Here is a 17,660-nt window from a genome sequence, read left to right on the forward strand (position 1 = left end):
TCCCTGAAAACCACCCAAGTGTCGCGAAGTTCCTTTGGAAGTAGAAGGGACTCTTTCTCCCTGGGAACTCCGTGACGCTGACCTGGTGCGAAACCTCTCGCCCCTCCTCGACCAACTTCTTCCGTCATTCCTTCGTTCGACGGCCCAGAGCCCGGCGCGTTTGTCGTCTCTTCTTTCGTTTCGTGACTTTCTTCTGTTTGTGTCTCACTCCTTTTCGCTATCATCTTTTCTCCCATTGAACTCCTGGTTCGGCTGGTCTGGAAGCCCCAGCGTTCGCGTCCGTCACGAGCCCACTGAACGACTGTTTACGATTCCAATCTCACGATGGCCTTTCTATTCAAATCCAAAAAGAATCAACAGGGGCCCGGCCTCCCTCCCGCGACGAGAAATCTGCATACTTCCGAAGGCGCGCCGTCCCTCGGCCCCAATGCTGTCAAAGAACGGGAAGGGAGTTCCCAGACGCCCACCCCGAGCAGCAGTTACAATAACTCCTTGAATTCCGTCACCAGCACAAGCAGCCCGGATCAGCAGCGCATGCGACAAAGAGCCGAATCCGAATCGCAGGTTGGTCCCCAACATACTTCCCCCCCACGCCTGTAGCATTGTCCCTGGATCGGTCATCCGAACTGATTGCTAACGAATTGTTTGCCTCCAGGTCCCACGCCAGGGTGCGAGTACCAGCCCCCAAACCAGCCCCGGTGCATCCCTCTATCCATGGTCGCAGCGTCGCCTCAATTTCTCGTCGCCCCAGGGGAACCCGTTCCCGCGATATGGCGCCGCCGTGAACGCAGTTGCCTCCAAAGAAGGCGATATCTATCTGATGGGTGGTCTGATTGATGGTTCGACCGTGAAGGGGGATCTGTGGATGGTCGAGAGCAGCGGCGGGAATCTGTCGTGCTTTCCCATCGCTACCGTGTCCGAGGGGCCAGGTCCGAGAGTCGGCCACGCTAGCTTGCTCGTTGGAAATGCCTTCATTGTATTCGGTGGTGATACCAAGGTCGATGAGAACGACACATTAGATGATACGCTTTACCTTCTCAATACCTGTGAGTCCCCCACGTTCTTCGTTTCTGTCAGGGGCTCCCCGACTGACCTGTGAAGCTTCCCGGCAATGGTCGCGCTCCATCCCCCCAGGTCCTCGCCCCTCCGGTCGTTACGGCCACACTTTGAACATTCTCGGCTCCAAGCTTTACGTCTTTGGCGGACAGGTTGAGGGCTATTTCTTCAATGACCTCCTCGCGTTTGACCTCAACCAACTCCAAAATCCGAACAACAAGTGGGAATTCCTCATTCGGAATACCCATGAGGGCGGACCGCCTGCCGGTCAAATCCCTCCGGCCAGAACCAACCACACGATCGTGAGTTTCAACGACAAACTCTACTTGTAAGTTGTTCCTCTGCTGTACTACATCCATCATTCGCACTATCCGCTGACCAACCTCCCCAGGTTTGGAGGTACCAACGGTGTACAATGGTTTAACGATGTATGGTCCTATGACCCCCGTGCCAATCAGTGGGCCCAATTGGACTGCGTTGGGTTTATTCCAACCCCACGAGAAGGTCATGCCGCAGCCCTGGTGAACGATGTGATGTACATTTTCGGTGGTCGCACCGATGAAGGTGTGGATCTGGGTGATTTGGCCGCCTTCCGCATCTCGACTCGGCGCTGGTATTCTTTCCAAAACATGGGGCCTGCTCCATCGCCGCGTTCCGGCCACAGCATGACAGCGTTCGGAAAACAGATCATTGTCATGGCTGGTGAACCCAGCTCTGCACCGAGAGACGCCACGGAGCTTAGCATGACGTACATCCTGGACACCGCAAAGATTCGGTACCCGGCCGAGCCGCAAAATGGTGAAAAGGTGCCCCAGTCGATGGCCATGAGAAAGGTCAGTGCCGATAAACCAGGCCAGCAGTCGGGTCGTACGTCTCGGGAAGCGCAAAACCAGGCGGTGGATCCACGACGACCGGGTTCTTCCCGGGACAGTGTCATGAGTCCGACTGGTCGGCCAGCTGAATATGGCCCAAGCCCGGGGCCGGGTTCCAGACTACCCCGGGCTTCTATCGCCCAAGCCCCGTCCGGGCCTCCCCCGCCAGGCCAGGCGCCAACTCCCGGCGCTCGCGGCAGTACGCCACAAAATGCAATGAATCCCAGAAGCAAGACTCCCACCAAACTGGATCGGGCGTATGGTGGACCTCCTGTGGATACCGTTCGAGCAATGGGGAGCGATCGAGATGGGGAGTCTCCCGTGGCCAGGGAGTCTCCGAAGGACCCCAGGTTTGCTCAAGATTCCGCGTCTGCAAAGCCGCCATCGAGGCTGTCTGCGAGGGCCATGGAAGCCGGCGAAGCGGCGCCTCTCATGAGTGGACCTTCCCGACAACGCTCCTTGCGCCAACATAGGCAACGAAGCTCTATGGATAGTGCTGACGAGTCCGTCCTCGGGCGGCATTCCAGCATCGATGGTTCCGTGGAGTCTCGGGCTTATCGGAACTCACGGACACTTGGGGACGAGCCTCGGTCTCCCAGATTGACAGCTCATCAGGAAGCGTTGATAAAGGAGCTCGAGGCCGTGAAAAGCCGCAATGCATGGTATGCGTCTGAGCTGGCTTTGGCGAAGAAGGCGGGGTATACCCCGAATACTTCGACAGGCCCTGGCTTGGACGAACGCGCCGCGGATTCGTTCGCCGACGAAGACCGTCCTCTGATCGAAGCCTTCCTGTCAATGAGGGCGGAGCTGGCGAAGATGCAAGCCACCGTGGACCGACAGGCTGCCATTGCATCCAAGCGAGTCGCCGAGGTCGAGCACCAGAGAGATGTCGCTGTCAACGAGGCTGCCTATGCCCGCGCCAAGTTGGCCGCCCATGGTGGCAGTCAGCATGGCACGCCTCAGCCTGATGGCGGCTATCAGGACCCCGATGAGACGATCACTGATCGCACCACTGACGTTAGCCGAAGATTAGCTCTGGCACTTGCGGCCCAGAACGAGTTGAAGTCCAAGCTGGAGGTCATGATGTCGGAACTTGACCAGGAGAAGCGCGGAAGGGAACTGGCCGAAGAGACATCCGAAGCGACGAGGAGACGACTAGCTGAAATTGACATGCAGAGCAATGCACTCGAGCTTGAAAGTCTTCGTGCAGAGCTCCACCGAACTGAAGCTGCCCTTCGGGAGGAGTCGCTGCTGCGTGCCGATGCCGAATCTAATGTGAAACGGCTGACCCTGGATAAGGAGGAGCTGTCGAAGAAGGTCGAAGACTCCTCCAGCCGCTTGAAGGACCTTGGAACTAATCTCGGCGGTTTACGGGAGGCTGTCACGGCATCCTCGGAGAAGGCCGCGCTGATCGAAAAGCAGCTCGAGGAAGAGCGTGAGCGCCGGGAAGGATTGGAGAGGAAGCTTCTCCAGCTGCGGTCAGAACATGAGGAGCGAACCACCGAGCTGGAGAACACAACCCGGCGCTTACGGGATGCAGAGGAGCTGGCGGAAACGAGTGCCAGGGAAGCCGAGACCCATAAGAATGCGTTCCTCCTTGGGCTGGAACGGGCTTCCTCGTTTGACTCTGAAGCGTCGATGCGTTCTCTGGCGGATCAACGGGTGGCAGTCTTGGAGGAGCAGATTGAGAGAGCTAACAAGCTTGCGAAGGCCAGCCAGACGGCGGCGGACGACGCTGCAGACAAGCTCCGGCGTGCCGAAGAAAGAATTGCTGGCCTGGAAGCTTACCAGGAGCAGGCTAGCCGGGAAGGCCTGCAGCTTCGCAGACAGCTTCAGGCGGCCATGAAGGAGAGTCAATCACATGCAGCTGACAACAGAGACCTCAAGGCTCAACTAGAGAACCACCAGCGAGAGGCCGGCGCGTTGGCCATCCAGCATGCTGCTCTGAAGGACCTTCTCGGTGACCGGGGAGTTAACTACGGAGATCGACGCTCGCCCCGGGTTGACTCTCCTGGGTCTCGGTACGGGACGCCCGAACAGGGCAGACTGCGTGAATTAGAGCAACAACTGTCGACCAGTCTCAAGGCTCATGATGACTTGAAGATGTCCTTTGAAACACGCGAACAAGAAGCCGACCGTGCCTACCGGGAGAAGCTTGAACAGTTGGAGAACGACTATCAGTCTGCGGTCCACTACGTCAAAGGCACCGAGAAGATGTTGAAGCGGATGAAGGATGAGCTGTCCCGCTACAAGGCGCAGAATGCAAAGATGCAGTCCGACCTTGAAGCGGCCCAAAAGGGCTCGACTGATTCCACCGGAGCTTCCGCAGGCTCCAAGGAGTGGGAGGCGGAACGTTCGCAGCTGCAGGAATCGATCTCTGATCTGCGGCAGGAGGCCTCTGCATCCATCTCCAATCTGGAGAGCCAGGTTGCAAGGCTGAGGGAGCAGTTATCCGCTGCCGAGACGGACAAGACCAAGTCCCGGTCCGAGTATGAGAATATGAGGAACGAACTGCTGGCCGCGGCAGAGAAGAGCCGCTCGGAACTGGAACAGCTCAAGCATGAGAACTCGCTTCTGGAAACCCGTGCGTCAGACGCCGAGCAGAAGGTCACCATGCTTCTCGACCAGGTCGAGGCGTCGGTCGGGCACTACCGCCGGCAGTCGCAGCCCATCCAAGGCCTCAACGGCATCACTCGTACGCATAGCAATGCCTCCAGCAATACTATCGGCGCAGGAAACCGATCACGAGCCAACAGTGCCGTGTCTCAAGACGAACCGTTCCCCGACAACCGGGGCTCGATGGCTCTGGACTCGCTCGCCAACGAGCTGGAGGCCCTGCGCACCCACTGGGAGAGTACTAACCGGAACTATCGCCTCAGCACCCAGTCCGACTTCGATCGGACCCCAACGAAGGAGACTGGCCTGAGCGACAGCCTTGCCGAGTGGCGGCGTCGTCTGGACGAGGATGAGACGCGGTCCCACTCTCCAGACAAAAGCAAGCCTCGCAACACGGGCGAAGGGCCTGCAGCAACGAACATGATATGAAGTGCTTCCAGCGTGTGATTTGTTTGTATTCCATTGGAAGTTGATACCTTGACCCGACCAGTGCTTGGAATTGATGGTTGTCCGGGCTTGTTTTCTTTTAAAAAACCAATCAAGGCGTTACGATTCTACTTCTTGAAGATGTTCTGATGGCTTTGGTTGCATGCGATGTTACCTTGTTTCTGGACCGAGCGCCGGGCATGTTATCGTTTACCTCGTTATCTTGTCTTTTGCTTTCTATCTTCACAGTTTTCTTTCTTCATCCTGACATGGATCATGGATCTTTTCTCTTTTTCTTACTTCATTTCTTCTTATACCCCTTCATCTTTCGACTCTTTGACTTTGGACTGTACTATTACTATTCCTTTTCTTTCCTGTTGGGTCTCTGTAACCCGTCGTCAATTGACTTGCAATGAAAGTTGGTGGATATTTTCCTGTCCCATGCTATTAAGATTGTAGCACCAATGCGCCTCGCTGGTGGTACGGGGGCAGGCTGTACCCGCGTGTCTTCCGCTTAATTTGATAGGAGCTGTCTGAGTTGTCCGTCGTCAGATTGGGGGGGTCAACGAGCCCGGTCCAGCTGGCAAATGGGCAGTGGCTGTTGTCGGAGCGATGAAAGTCTTGCGGCAAGGGGTGGCGATGCCACGCTGGGGGGAGATTCTGACGACCGATTTATTAGACTACCTAGAAGTGAAGATCGTGTACGTAAGGTGCAGTTAACTGATTGAGAGGGTAGACGTGGTACAGGTGGATGGGAGAACTCCAACCATGTACCTAGGTAGGAAATTCTGGTCAGATTCTGAATATTATGAATAATGAATACGGCCATTGGGGTTCTTTCAGGATTGCATGTCGTCTTTTTTCCGGGTTTATTTTTACGAGCAGACCGTTGGGAAAGGTGGATCTCGTGTTTACACCGTAGCGAAGATCATCGCCAGCGGTGAAACAATAGAATACGTTAGATGGTATGCCGTAAAGGTGACAGGCAGCAGATGGGGGTGTGATAAGATGACGACTTCTGCCCAAAGAGGCCCGCTGTCGGTTGTTTCTTTTGATTTATTATTGGGTCTCTTAGGCGGCTCATGGGCATCATGGGGGAACTCAGATGATCTCTCGACAGATATGAACGTTTCCCTGTGGCCACCTTCCACATACCAGCCCAAGTGTCATCATCCATCGTCCTTCATCCATGTGGCCATCGGATGCCGGTTGCTTTACGGCCTGGGGCGATACGGTATGGTCCGGGTGAGGCTTTTTTGGTTTTCCTTACCATTTTGCCGCCCAATGTTACATACGCTGTAGTACTGGGTGGCTGGGAATTGGAGATGAGTTCTACCTACGGAGTAGGTAGGGATGATTTGCTTGGGGAGAGGATGTATCATTTTAGATTTGGCGGTTGATAGATCGAGAAGGTTACCTAGGTGGATAGATACCTTACTTTAGGTTCGTCAGGGTGAACAGGATTCTATCCGAGTATCCCAGATTGTAGGAGGTATCCCTCATTGGAAGTCTACCTGCTCTAGGTATGTCCGGGTAGATACCTAAAGAGATACTACCAGATAGATACCTATGTCTTTTGCGTTTATTGGTTCTTGTCTAATTCTTGTCATTATTATCCTGCTCTTATTCTATCGATTCCAGCTTCATTGAATAGTCTATGTAGAGGTACTTGTAGGCCCCCATGGCTAAAGTCCAGTGAAGGTAATGATTACCATACAATACGCAGTGTTTTCTTACCCGCCCCCTCTCTGCCTCTGCCTCTGCCACTCTCTCTCTCTCTTCTCTATCCATTTTCTCTTCCTCTTCCTCCTCTCCCTCTCTCCCTCTCTATCATTCCCTTCTTCGATCTCAAGGCTTTGTCCTTGATTTCTTCTCTTCCATCTCCCTCCCTCCGTTGCCTTCCTAGCGTTCATCTTCCTTCTGTCCCCTCGTACTCGCGGGTGCGGTATTTTCCTGCCATTTGCCTGCCGTTTTCGAGGTCGGTCAGCTGCAAATCTCCTTTCTTCTCTCCGCCTTTTTACCCTTCGGTCGGTCCGTCTGGTCGACATCACCGCCATCTCCCTTCGTCTTGGTGAGTCTCTCGCTTGCTCTTCTCTTTTCTTTCTAGACCCTTATCCCTTCTCCTCTGCTCTCTCTCCTCATTCACCCCTCGCCTTTCGCTGGTTCAGCCTTGTCCAGCAGATTCCTCTGCCAAGGCCCCCTCCTCTACGCGCCCGCCGCTGACCCCGGCCCTTCTCCCCTCTTCTCCCTCCTCGTCTTCATCGTTCGTGCCTCCCTCTCTGCTTCTCTCCTCTCTGTTCCTTCTCCTCTTCCCTTCTTCTGCGCCAGGCCCAGATCTTTCCGTCGTCCTTCCACTGACTCACCCAGTTGATTCCAGTCACGGCGTTTAGCTGTTGCTCCAACTCAACATGACGACCATGGTAAGCCTCTCATCTCCGTCCCCTTCATCCGTCTCATTCTGACTTCCTCTAGGATCTGCGTGTCGGTAATAAATACCGCATTGGCCGTAAGATTGGCAGTGGTAGTTTCGGTGACATCTATCTCGGTACGTGACCGCCAGGAAGGACTCCAGCCCCTATCCTGAGCTCGCTGGCTGACCTCGTTTAGGCACCAACATCATCTCCGGTGAGGAGATCGCCATCAAGCTCGAGAGCGTCAAGGCCAAGCACCCTCAGCTGGAATACGAAGCCCGTGTCTACAAGTCCCTGGCCGGTGGTGTCGGTATCCCCTTCGTGCGTTGGTTCGGTACTGAGTGTGACTACAATGCCATGGTGATCGATCTGTTGGGTCCCAGTCTGGAGGATCTCTTCAACTTCTGCAACCGCAAATTCTCCCTCAAGACCGTCCTTCTCCTGGCCGACCAGCTCATTTCCCGCATCGAATACATCCACGCCAAATCCTTCATCCATCGTGACATCAAGCCCGACAACTTCCTGATGGGTATCGGCAAGCGTGGCAACCAGGTCAATGTCATTGATTTCGGCTTGGCCAAAAAGTACCGGGACCCGAAGACTCACTTCCACATCCCCTACCGCGAGAACAAGAACCTCACCGGAACCGCTCGTTACGCCAGTATCAACACTCATCTGGGTGTCGAACAGTCTCGTCGTGATGACATGGAATCCTTGGGCTACGTGATGCTCTACTTCTGCCGTGGCACCCTCCCCTGGCAGGGTCTGAAGGCCGCGACCAAGAAGCAGAAGTACGACCGCATCATGGAGAAGAAGATGACCACCCCGACCGAGGTTCTCTGCCGGGGGTTCCCCAACGAGTTCTCCATCTACCTGAACTACACCCGTTCGCTCCGCTTCGACGACAAGCCCGATTACTCCTACCTTCGCAAGATCTTCCGCGACCTGTTCGTCCGTGAATCCTTCCAGTACGACTACGTCTTCGACTGGACCGTCTACAAATACCAGAAGAACGCCGCCATGATCGTTGATGCCAACAGCAAGAAGGACAAGGAGGCTGAGGAGCAACAGCGCCGCCAGGTGGGTGCCGCCCCCATGGGCACCCCCGGTGCCGCCGCCAAACCCGGCGCCATCTCTAGCCAGCGGCGCAAGGTCATTGACCGTGGAGCCATTGACAACACCCCTGACACTAACCGTGCTGTGGGAGGAAGCGATAGGATGTGAGTATCTGAAACCTAGGTTCCGTGTAGGGAACCCCTTTCCTCTGCGTTCGGTGCTTTCCCCCTGAATCCTCCATCGTAGAGGTCGTTGAGTCCTAGAATCTGACTAATCTCATAGTCTTCGGCGTTAGGCTGCGTTCTGCTTCCAAGGTTGCTGCTCCAGGTGCTTATGGGCCTGCTGGTGGTCGCTCGAAGCGGGACGATGGGTACGGTGCTCAGTGGTACTAATTGTGTGGCATGACGGGTGGCTCGATTTTCGCGTCTCTTCGGGCGGCGTGGCTTCGGTTACCTGCATGTTGGCATGATGTCTCGAGGAGCCCAGGAATATCGTGATACCGGTCATTTTCTGCGATGCGCAGCATATTTTTCCCCGACTTTGATCTCGCCTTGGGTCTCACTTCGTGCTATTTTCCTTAATTTTCTTTCCGTTGCATCCTCTGTTAGCCCGTTGTCCCGTTTTCGATCGCCTCCGGTACGCCCGTTTCGATCCATCGCGTTTTGTTCCGACTCGTCCGCTTGCCTTCGATTAATTTTCGCCTTTCTGTCACCCGTGGAGACTTCCTGTGTCGATCCGCCGCGTCGAATTCGCTGGGTGCAGAGGCCATTGATGGCAGCTTCAAAACGCTCTTACTGTGGCTATGTCATGTCTACTCTCCTCCCCGCATTCAACTTCTTTGGGGAGAGATGACTGGGAGTTTAGACTGGCAAGGATGCAACATGAAACTTTTCAGTCTCCTGGCAGAACAGGATCTAATCTGGTGAATCTCCCTCTCTCCAGATTCCATGTCTCAGGGCTGTTCTGTTTCAATTCCTGTGCACCTTCCCCTTGTTTGCTTGCTGGTTTTCCCTCCTTTTTCTGTCTTTTTGTTTGTTTTGCTATTCCAGATTGTCATATGACGCAGTATTGGGGACGATGAATGTGCAGGGGCAGCAGATGCATGTTGAGGGACGGTTCTTCTCGAATGTCTTCAGTCTGGAGGCTCGCCGATGTCCTCGAGCCGATACCGTATGGAAGATCACATATACGGAATGGGGCAGGGTGCGGTCGATTTGAGCAACGAGAATATGTGTCTCGGATGGGTGGTTGGCGACGGAATCTGGCTAGGGTCGCTTCCGGGGTGGTATCTGCGTCAGTCGTGTTTTATCTCCGCTTAATGGTGCTCTATCGTCTGCATTTTATTCTTCTCAGCTCCATGTGACGGGCTGGTTCTAGTAAGGCTCAGGCTTGGAGGTTTCCCGAAAGCCACCGAGTCCGGGGGCTTTAGCATGATCTAGCCTCGTCATTACCATCTAATCCCACTCTTATTCAGACGTATCCCAACTGCAAGTGTAGGCCCTCGTGTAGGTGAAGTCGGGCATCGTAGTATTGTATACTCGGACACCCCGCCAATCACGGCCGTCCCCCACCTGACTAATGCACTTCTAGACTCTCCACATCTCAAGAAGGCGATGGAAATCATCGCAGACATCATCGTCCATCAATCCTCCCTCTCGACCGTTTCTGGCGGCTTCTCCTCTTGACCGATTGCCTTCACACAAGGGAACGCTCTAGAGATGGATTATTCCTATTACTCCAACCCCCCCTCCCACCCTTTCTCGCTGTACGGCCTTCATGGCCTCCCGACACCCGAACAGACAAACCATACCTCGCACCCTGAGGATATACAAGACCCCTTGGCTTCTCTGGTCTGCTTCCCCGGGCCTCGACCCCGTGCTGCGAGGTCTGCGCAACCGCTAACCATGCAACGGGGCCTGTAGAACTATCAATCCTTTGATCCGACGAGCTTTCGTTTCGAAAACCCCGCCGCTCCCACCTCCCTTGTCCCGCCGCCCCATTCGCCGCCCGAGTCCTTCACCAAACACTCCGTGTCCAGCAATGAAGTCCACAACAACCATGAGCGAGCGTCCGCCGACGGGGAGGAGCACCTCGGCGATCACGGTATGGGCCGGAGTAGCAGCGAGGAGAAGGAGGGGGCCAATATGAACCCGGCCCAGACCAAACGGAAGGCGCAGAACCGGGCGGCGTAAGTGCCAACCGCCACAGATGGAGAGCCAGTCACAGAGAGAGAACTAACTCGTCGACGCTGTAGTCAACGAGCGTTCCGTGAGCGCAAGGAGCGCCATGTGCGCGAGCTGGAGGAGAAAGTCAACAGCCTGCAACAGGAATCCAGCACGCTGATGGCGGACAACGAACGGCTGAAACAGCAGCTGGCCAAGTTCACCACCGAGAACGAAATCCTGCGAGCCACGTCCCAGTCGGCTGCCGCCCAGCGCTCGCCGCACGGTGCGGGCCCCGACGCCGAACCCACCACCACCGGCCCCTTGAACTACTCCCCGACGGACTTTAGCGCCCGGCTCGCGCCCGAGGGGTCGGGCGAGCCCTCGCGCCGTCATCGCGTCACCATCTGCGAGAAGACCGGCGAGCGTCTGCTGGACGCCGGCGCCACCTGGGACCTCATCCAGGAGCACGACCTGTTCCGTCGCGGCCTCGTCGATATCGGCGATGTGTCGGACCGGCTCAAAGGCCTGGCGCAATGCGATGGCCAGGGCCCGGCATTTGCGGAGAACCAGGTGCGCCAGGCTATCGAGGAGAGCGCTGCGGCCAATCGGGATGAGTTGATCTGATGGGCGATATATTGCGTGGTTACGATGTTATGTATATTTTTTTTTCTTGGGTTGGATTATTGGTTCGGCGTGCCATTGTGGGTGGGTTATGCGTGAGGGATTGATTTTTGGATGTGTCTCTTGTCGTTTGGTTATTTGTCTGCTGGCAGGGTGGTTTATAGGGTTGTCATCTGATGCCCTGGGCTTGGAGTCTTGGTAGCGTCTTTCTTTAATGGGTGGTGGTTGCGATATATGTTGTCACTCTGTCACCCTTTATGCGACTTGCATTGCCAATCAAAGCACGATGGTAATATCAGATGTCATGCATCTCCTACATTGTTGTACGTACATCTATATGGTCGTTGTCGGTCGCCAGGACCTACAGTGCTATATATTATTGCTTTTCCTAATCCCAGTCGTCATCGTCATCATCAACCTGTGGCTTGTTCGATGGGCGGTCCTCGTCAGATGAATCTGATCGCTTCTTCAGACGGACATCGCTTTCTTTCAGGGCGCCGAGGTCCAGAAGCATCCGCTCCAGGTCTATGGAACGTTAGTGAATCCAGCACGGCCCAGTAGCAATCAACCTACCTTCTATCTTCGTTCTGGGCCCGCGAAGTTCTTTCAGTGTGATTAGCTGTCGCCGGATCTCCCCATCCTTGTAGACCAAGATCGTCGGGGTGTTGCGGTCCGGGTAGCCCTCGATGCACATGTTCCCGCGAATCTCACAGAACTTAATATCCCCATATTTGGTCGCCAGTTGCCGCCAGAGCTCTGCCAGAATGCGAGACTCAGGATTGCCACTGGACGACGATGTCAGATGTACCAGGACAAAGGCCTTGTTGGAAGCCTCTGTCACTTCGCGCGCATAGTCGACCTTTTGAAGCGGGTACACTTGGTTGTAGAGACTGGTCTGCTGGATGGTGGAGAGCTCGGCCATCCGCTTTTTGCTGTGTTGGAATTTGTTCGATCAGCCCCCGGCTGGGGTTTTATTTGCTGTAGGGGCGCACGCACCGGTACTGCTCCAGAAACGCCTCATCCTCCTCATCCTCGAGCTCGTCGAGTTCGTCGAGGTCCTTGTCTTCCAGTCGGTTCTCGTAGGCTTTCCGCTCCGCTTCGACGAGAGCTTCTTGAATGAGCGGTTCGGGATCTTGGGGCTTTTCGGGGATGACGCCGTGTTTGCGGAGGATGTCGTTCCTGTGGCGGGGTGAGCGTGAGGCCATCGTGGGATCGGGTGGTTTGAGGAGACAGACCATTCGGTGTCTTCGTTGGGGTTGACTTCGACCTGCATTGTGAGAGGGGGGAGGGAGAAGAAGAGAGGAAATGAGGGTGTGAAGGAATGGAGAGTAGAACGGCGTAGATACTTCGTAGTATACGTACGGAGACCTCTGCGCAGGAGCCCGCCTGTTTGCACTGTTTGCGTGGGCGGACGGGACTAAGGCCACCTGGAGATTGAGCTCAACTACAAACATCCCATCGTCCTCCTGGCCCGCCTTCACCCCAGGCTTCTCCTCCACCCTCGTCTTTCTCCCGACTCTCTCTCTCCCTTCTCGACCCTCCTTTCTCGCCGCTTACCCCCTATTCGATCGTTTCTTGTCCGCCGGCTCGTGAAGGCGCGGTAGTCGTCAGCATATACACCGCCTTGCACCCAACGTGAATACCCTCGACTCCCTGTGATTCCCGTTCCGACGGCTCTTCAATTACCCATTGCTATAGAGCGTGCTGTTGCTGCTGCAATTCGGGCAGCCCGCCGCCATGAGTTACATGAAGAAAGATGAGGACGCCGATCAGACTATGATCAAGCTCGATCGGACCTCCGTATTTCAAGATGGTAGGGACATCCCACCTTACCCCTTACCAATTCTCCCGGGCAATCGCGTCAAATATCAGAGAACGTCTGCTGACAACGCTCTCCGCTTTCTTCTCGGCTTCTAGCTCGATTGTTCAATACGTCTCCCATCTCCCCTCGACAATGCCGCACGCTCCTGACCAAAATTGCCGTCCTCGTCTTCACGGGCGAGCAATTCCCCACGAACGAGGCCACCACGCTGTTCTTCGGTATCTCCAAACTGTTTCAGAATAAGGACCCGTCGCTACGGCAAATGGTGTATCTCATCCTGAAGGAGCTCGCCAACACCGCCGAGGATGTGATCATGTCGACAAGCATTATCATGAAGGATACCGCGGTCGGGAGCGACGTCGTCTACCGGGCCAATGCCATCCGTGCGCTCTGTCGCATTATCGATGTAAGCGAATCCCCTGAGGCGATTTATTCCAAGGATCGTGTTTCGCGTGGGCTGACACTAAATTCGGGAAAAAGGCCACCACCGTTCAAGGCATCGAGCGTTTGATCAAGACGGCTATTGTCGACAAGACCCCTTCGGTTTCCTCCGCCGCCCTCGTGTCCTCTTACCACCTCCTCCCCATTGCCCGTGACGTTGTCCGGAGATGGCAGAGCGAGACCCAAGAAGCCGCCTCGGCCTCCAAGCAATCGACCGGTTTCCTTGGTTTCGGCGGCAGTGCCCAGCCCCACGCCATCTCGCAGTCGAATTTCATGACCCAATATCACGCCATCGGTCTCCTCTACCAAATGCGTTCGCACGACCGGATGGCGCTGGTGAAGATGGTCCAGCAGTATGGTGCCGCGGGGGTGATCAAGAGTCCTGCTGCGCTGGTGCTGTTGGTGCGGTTAGCGGCCAAATTGGCTGAGGAGGACCCCGGCCTGCGGAAGCCTATGATGCAGATGCTTGATGGCTGGCTCCGACACAAGCATGAGATGGTGAACTTTGAAGCTGCGAAGGCCATCTGCGACATGCGCGATGTCTCCGACCCAGAGGCCTCCCAGGCCGTTCATGTGTTGCAGCTGTTCCTGTCGTCTCCCCGGTCGATCACCAGGTTCGCGGCCATTCGCATTCTCCACAACTTCGCCACTTTCAAGCCCCATGTCGTGAATGTGTGCAACCCCGATATCGAGTCGCTGATCTCCAACTCCAACCGCTCCATCGCTACCTTTGCGATCACCACCCTTCTCAAGACCGGTAACGAGGCTAGCGTCGACCGCTTGATGAAACAGATCTCCGGATTCATGGCCGATATCACGGACGAGTTCAAGATCACTATCGTCGAGGCCATCCGCACGCTGTGCCTGAAGTTCCCCAGTAAGCAGGCCGGCATGCTCTCATTCTTGAGTGGCATTCTGCGAGATGAGGGTGGTTATGACTTCAAGCGGAGTGTAGTGGAGAGCATGTTTGATCTGATCAAGTTCGTTCCTGAGAGCAAGGAGGACGGTATGTTATTGTATCTCGTAGCTGCTGCCGGCTGCTGTTGCTAACCATCCCTAGCCCTCGCCCATCTCTGTGAGTTCATCGAGGACTGCGAGTTCACCAAGCTCTCGGTCCGAATCCTGCATCTCCTCGGTGTGGAAGGCCCCAAGACATCTCACCCGACCAAGTATATTCGCTACATCTACAACCGGGTCGTTCTGGAGAATGCCATCGTCCGTGCCGCCGCTGTGACGGCCCTCGCCAAGTTCGGTGTGGGACAGAAGGATCCCGAGGTGAAGTCCAGTGTCTCCGTTCTGCTCACCCGGTGTCTTGATGACACTGACGATGAGGTGCGTGACCGTGCGGCGCTCAACCTTCGGCTGATGGCCGAGGAAGACGAGATGGCGTCTTCGTTCATCAAGAATGGTATGTATTCGCGCCTTATGGTGTACAGGCTCCGTGGCTCATATGCTGTAGATTCCATGTACTCCCTCTCCACATTCGAGCACCAATTGGTCATGTACGTGACCTCGAATGACAAGCAGACTTTCGCCGCAGCCTTCGACGTCGCCACGATCCCCGTGGTCAGCCAGGAGCAGGCGTTGGCCGAAGAGCGGACGAAGAAGCTTACCTCCGCCACCCCGACTCTCAAGGCTCCCTCGGCTGGTCCTACTAAGAGCAAGGCCAACGGAGTCGCCGAGGCCGCCACCGCTGCGGCGACGCAGAAGTATGCCGAGCAGCTTATGCAGATCCCCGAACTCAAGGAATACGGAACCCTGCTCAAGTCTTCTGTCCCTGTTGAGCTCTCCGAGAGCGAGACGGAATACGTTGTTACCGCGGTCAAACACATCTTCAAGGAACACGTCGTGCTCCAGTACGACATCAAGAACACTCTGCCCGACACCGTGCTTGAGGATGTCACTGTGGTCGCCACGCCGTCCGAGGAGGACGCCCTGGAGGAAGAGTTTATCGTCCCTGCGCCGAAGCTGGCTACGAACGAGCCGGGCATTGTATATGTTACGTTCAAGAAGCTTGGTGGCGAGCACAGCGTCCCCGTCACGTCATTCACCAATGTCCTCAAGTTCACCAGCAAGGAGATCGATCCCACGACCGGCGAGCCCGAGGAATCCGGATACGAGGACGAATACCAGGTCGAGGATCTGGAGCTCACCGGCAGCGACTACGTCATTCCTACTTTCGCCGGTAGCTTCGACCACGTCTGGGAGCAGACGGGCGCCAACGGCGAGGAGATCAGCGAGACGTTGCAGCTCAGCAACATGAAGGGCATCACAGGTAGGCTGAACATGGGGTGCTTGTTTTCCGGATTGTACGTCATATGCTAACGTTATCACAGACGCTACCGAGCAGTTGATCTCCACGCTGTCTCTGCAGCCGCTGGAGGGCACCGATGTGGCCCTGAGCAATAGCACACACACGCTCAAGCTGTTCGGGAAGACGGTAACCGGCGGCCGGGTTGCGGCTCTGATCAAGATGGCGTTCTCCAGCAAGACGGGCGTCACGACGAAGATCACCGTCCGGGCGGAGGAAGAGGGGGTTGCTTCTGCTGTGGTTGCGTCCGTCGCTTGAACTTTGTAAATTGTAATAGGGCATGATGACCTTGGTGGCGCATTTCTGCAGCGGGTCCAGCATTATGAGATCGGACTTGTTTTTTTGTTTTCTTGATGTGTCGTTGTTCCTTTTAAAACTTTGCCAATTATAATGCACTTTTTTGCTCGAGAGAAGTGTAGTCTTGCATGTTTATGGTCTGCTTTACGCCATGTATCTCGACAACTCGTGACAATGCGTTCATTAGACGTTTCCGCTTATAGACAATATGATATGGACTATGGATTATTCTCTTATGAACAAGTAGGGTTATATATACAAAGGCAAGTCGCTCAGAATCATATGTAAAGGCGGAATCTCAGAAATAGTACACACCTACCCACGACTCCTCGGCACGGGACTGCGAGCCCCGCTCCGCATCACGTTTCTGCAACGCCTGTTCGATATCCTCATCGTCCTCGATCCTGTCCTCGGTACAGAACACCTCCTCGGAGAAGCCAACGGCGCAGAGATTAGCCAGGCCCGCATCGAGGGCGCGCACCAAGGCCGGCACGGAGAAGTTCAAGCAGGCGTCCAGATAGGGGTACCCGAGCTGGAGCACCTCCAGGGCGAGGGGCGGGGAGGCATGACCGGCGATGTCGAAGAAGGGGTCCTCGACGAGATCGCCGGGGACGCTGAGGAAGACGAGATTCGGGAGGAAGGCGGGGATGGCGTTGATGGAGTCCGGGGTTAGGAAGCGGTTGGCGTTGGAGATGGTCAGCCGGGTGAGGGAGTGGCTCAGGTGCGGGCTGCTCAGGAGGCTGGCAATGTGCTCGACGGTGCAGTCGGTGTTTTTGAGCGCCAAGCTGGTGAGCGCGGGGGGCCAGGCGAAGAGGGGGATGGTCTGCGGGGAGAAACGGCCGCTGAGCTGGAGGCGGTGCAGGTGCGGTGGCCAAGCGGTGGAGTCGGAGTCGGAATCGGAGTCGCGGTCCGTGGTGAGGGTGGTGGACTGGGGAAGACGGAGGGAGACCAGGCGGGTGAGTCTATGGAGGGCCTTTTTGAGGCTGGGGAAGGCGATCGGGTCGCCGACGAGGGAGAGATCGAGTTGGCGGAGGTTGAGGCATTTGGAGAGCGCGGGGAGGCTGTTGGTTCTGCGGGGGCGTTAGGAGGGTGTTTGATAGTAAGGAAGATTGGGGGTTTACGGACGAGAAGGAGACTCTCGGGGCTATGAAGACCTCGAGGTGGTCTTTGATACGGCCGAGGAGACGTGCGGTGAGACTGGGGGAGCTGTGGTGGACGAGTCCGCTCAGGTCGAGCCGGTGGACGAGACTGCCGAGGTTGATTTTGCTCCGGCGCGCGCCTATCGGCGGGCTGATGGTCTCGGTGAAGCGTCTAAAGGCGGTGCCGGAGTTGAGTTGAGGTCGTTCGTAGAGGTAGGAGATGGCTGCCGAGTACCATTGACGCGAGACGAGACAGCAGCTGTGGAGGGTGCGCTGGCGACGGGAGGGCTCATCGGCAGCGGCGAAGGAGACAATCAGCACCACGAGCTCGGTAGGGAGGTAGATTGCGGGAGAGGGGTGTGGCATGGAGGGCGACAGCCATCGTTGGCGGTGGTGGTGGTGATGTTTGAAGATGAAGAGGAAATAG

At 55.9% G+C, this 17,660-nt stretch overlaps 7 protein-coding genes across 7 annotated transcripts; 5 read left to right on the forward strand and 2 right to left on the reverse strand.

Annotated features, from left to right (window-relative positions):
- Positions 1-5,055: 5,055 nt before the first annotated feature.
- BDV59DRAFT_36513 (uncharacterized protein) lies at positions 5,056-5,624 on the forward strand. The gene has a single exon (XM_073696267.1). It carries the CDS (start codon positions 5,139-5,141, stop codon positions 5,427-5,429), a length of 291 nt encoding a protein of 96 aa, XP_073547739.1. The 5' UTR covers positions 5,056-5,138; the 3' UTR covers positions 5,430-5,624.
- Positions 5,625-5,930: 306 nt separating this feature from the next.
- BDV59DRAFT_179192 (uncharacterized protein) lies at positions 5,931-6,444 on the forward strand. The gene has a single exon (XM_073689874.1). The coding sequence runs from the start codon at positions 5,979-5,981 to the stop codon at positions 6,270-6,272; it is 294 nt and encodes a 97-aa protein (XP_073547740.1). The 5' UTR covers positions 5,931-5,978; the 3' UTR covers positions 6,273-6,444.
- Positions 6,445-7,137: 693 nt separating this feature from the next.
- Positions 7,138-9,231, forward strand: BDV59DRAFT_36587 (casein kinase 1 family protein). Its single transcript, XM_073696268.1, has 4 exons — positions 7,138-7,390; positions 7,443-7,515; positions 7,578-8,627; positions 8,733-9,231. The coding sequence occupies exons 1-3, from the start codon at positions 7,379-7,381 to the stop codon at positions 8,603-8,605; spliced, it is 1,113 nt and encodes a 370-aa protein (XP_073547741.1). The 5' UTR covers positions 7,138-7,378; the 3' UTR covers positions 8,606-8,627; positions 8,733-9,231.
- A 775-nt stretch (positions 9,232-10,006) lies between these two features.
- Positions 10,007-11,506, forward strand: rsmA (putative bZIP transcription factor (Fcr3)). The gene is made up of 3 exons (XM_073689875.1): positions 10,007-10,287; positions 10,360-10,625; positions 10,692-11,506. Exons 1-3 carry the CDS (start codon positions 10,156-10,158, stop codon positions 11,224-11,226), a joined length of 933 nt encoding a protein of 310 aa, XP_073547742.1. The 5' UTR covers positions 10,007-10,155; the 3' UTR covers positions 11,227-11,506.
- A 1-nt stretch (position 11,507) lies between these two features.
- Positions 11,508-12,587, reverse strand: BDV59DRAFT_179205 (phosducin family protein). Its single transcript, XM_073689876.1, has 4 exons — positions 12,459-12,587; positions 12,220-12,402; positions 11,797-12,155; positions 11,508-11,748 (listed from the first exon to the last, which is right to left on the reverse strand). The coding sequence occupies exons 1-4, from the start codon at positions 12,494-12,496 to the stop codon at positions 11,612-11,614; spliced, it is 717 nt and encodes a 238-aa protein (XP_073547743.1). The 5' UTR covers positions 12,497-12,587; the 3' UTR covers positions 11,508-11,611.
- A 92-nt stretch (positions 12,588-12,679) lies between these two features.
- BDV59DRAFT_36682 (coatomer subunit gamma) lies at positions 12,680-16,321 on the forward strand. The gene is made up of 6 exons (XM_073696269.1): positions 12,680-13,036; positions 13,141-13,451; positions 13,526-14,492; positions 14,547-14,894; positions 14,946-15,761; positions 15,823-16,321. The coding sequence occupies exons 1-6, from the start codon at positions 12,961-12,963 to the stop codon at positions 16,053-16,055; spliced, it is 2,751 nt and encodes a 916-aa protein (XP_073547744.1). The 5' UTR covers positions 12,680-12,960; the 3' UTR covers positions 16,056-16,321.
- BDV59DRAFT_208119 (F-box domain protein) lies at positions 16,000-17,599 on the reverse strand (the record flags this gene model as incomplete). Its single annotated transcript, XM_073695145.1, has 2 exons — positions 16,000-17,164; positions 17,220-17,599. The coding sequence occupies 2 exons, from the start codon at positions 17,597-17,599 to the stop codon at positions 16,393-16,395; spliced, it is 1,152 nt and encodes a 383-aa protein (XP_073547745.1). The 3' UTR covers positions 16,000-16,392.
- Positions 17,600-17,660: the final 61 nt, after the last annotated feature.

This window comes from Aspergillus ambiguus (assembly GCF_047715705.1).
Source record: "Aspergillus ambiguus strain CBS 117.58 unplaced genomic scaffold BDV59scaffold_17, whole genome shotgun sequence".
NCBI lineage: Eukaryota > Fungi > Ascomycota > Eurotiomycetes > Eurotiales > Aspergillaceae > Aspergillus > Aspergillus ambiguus.

Bases quoted from the DNA above. Each gene is read 5' to 3' on its own strand.
- BDV59DRAFT_36513 (XM_073696267.1), top strand. From the start codon at position 5,139: ATGTTACCTTGTTTCTGGACCGAGCGCCGGGCATGTTATCGTTTACCT.
- BDV59DRAFT_179192 (XM_073689874.1), top strand. From the start codon at position 5,979: ATGACGACTTCTGCCCAAAGAGGCCCGCTGTCGGTTGTTTCTTTTGAT.
- BDV59DRAFT_36587 (XM_073696268.1), top strand. The intron at 7,516-7,577 runs GTACGTGACCGC...GACCTCGTTTAG, and splicing joins TTTCGGTGACATCTATCTCG to GCACCAACATCATCTCCGGT.
- rsmA (XM_073689875.1), top strand. From the start codon at position 10,156: ATGGATTATTCCTATTACTCCAACCCCCCCTCCCACCCTTTCTCGCTG. The intron at 10,288-10,359 runs GTCTGCTTCCCC...CGGGGCCTGTAG, and splicing joins AAGACCCCTTGGCTTCTCTG to AACTATCAATCCTTTGATCC. The intron at 10,626-10,691 runs GTAAGTGCCAAC...TCGACGCTGTAG, and splicing joins AAGGCGCAGAACCGGGCGGC to TCAACGAGCGTTCCGTGAGC.
- BDV59DRAFT_179205 (XM_073689876.1), bottom strand. From the start codon at position 12,496: ATGCAGGTCGAAGTCAACCCCAACGAAGACACCGAATG. The intron at 12,156-12,219 runs GTGCGTGCGCCC...ATTCCAACACAG, and splicing joins GCGTTTCTGGAGCAGTACCG to CAAAAAGCGGATGGCCGAGC. The intron at 11,749-11,796 runs GTAGGTTGATTG...AACGTTCCATAG, and splicing joins GCCCAGAACGAAGATAGAAG to ACCTGGAGCGGATGCTTCTG.
- BDV59DRAFT_36682 (XM_073696269.1), top strand. From the start codon at position 12,961: ATGAGTTACATGAAGAAAGATGAGGACGCCGATCAGACTATGATCAAG. The intron at 14,493-14,546 runs GTATGTTATTGT...AACCATCCCTAG, and splicing joins TCCTGAGAGCAAGGAGGACG to CCCTCGCCCATCTCTGTGAG. The intron at 14,895-14,945 runs GTATGTATTCGC...CATATGCTGTAG, and splicing joins GTCTTCGTTCATCAAGAATG to ATTCCATGTACTCCCTCTCC.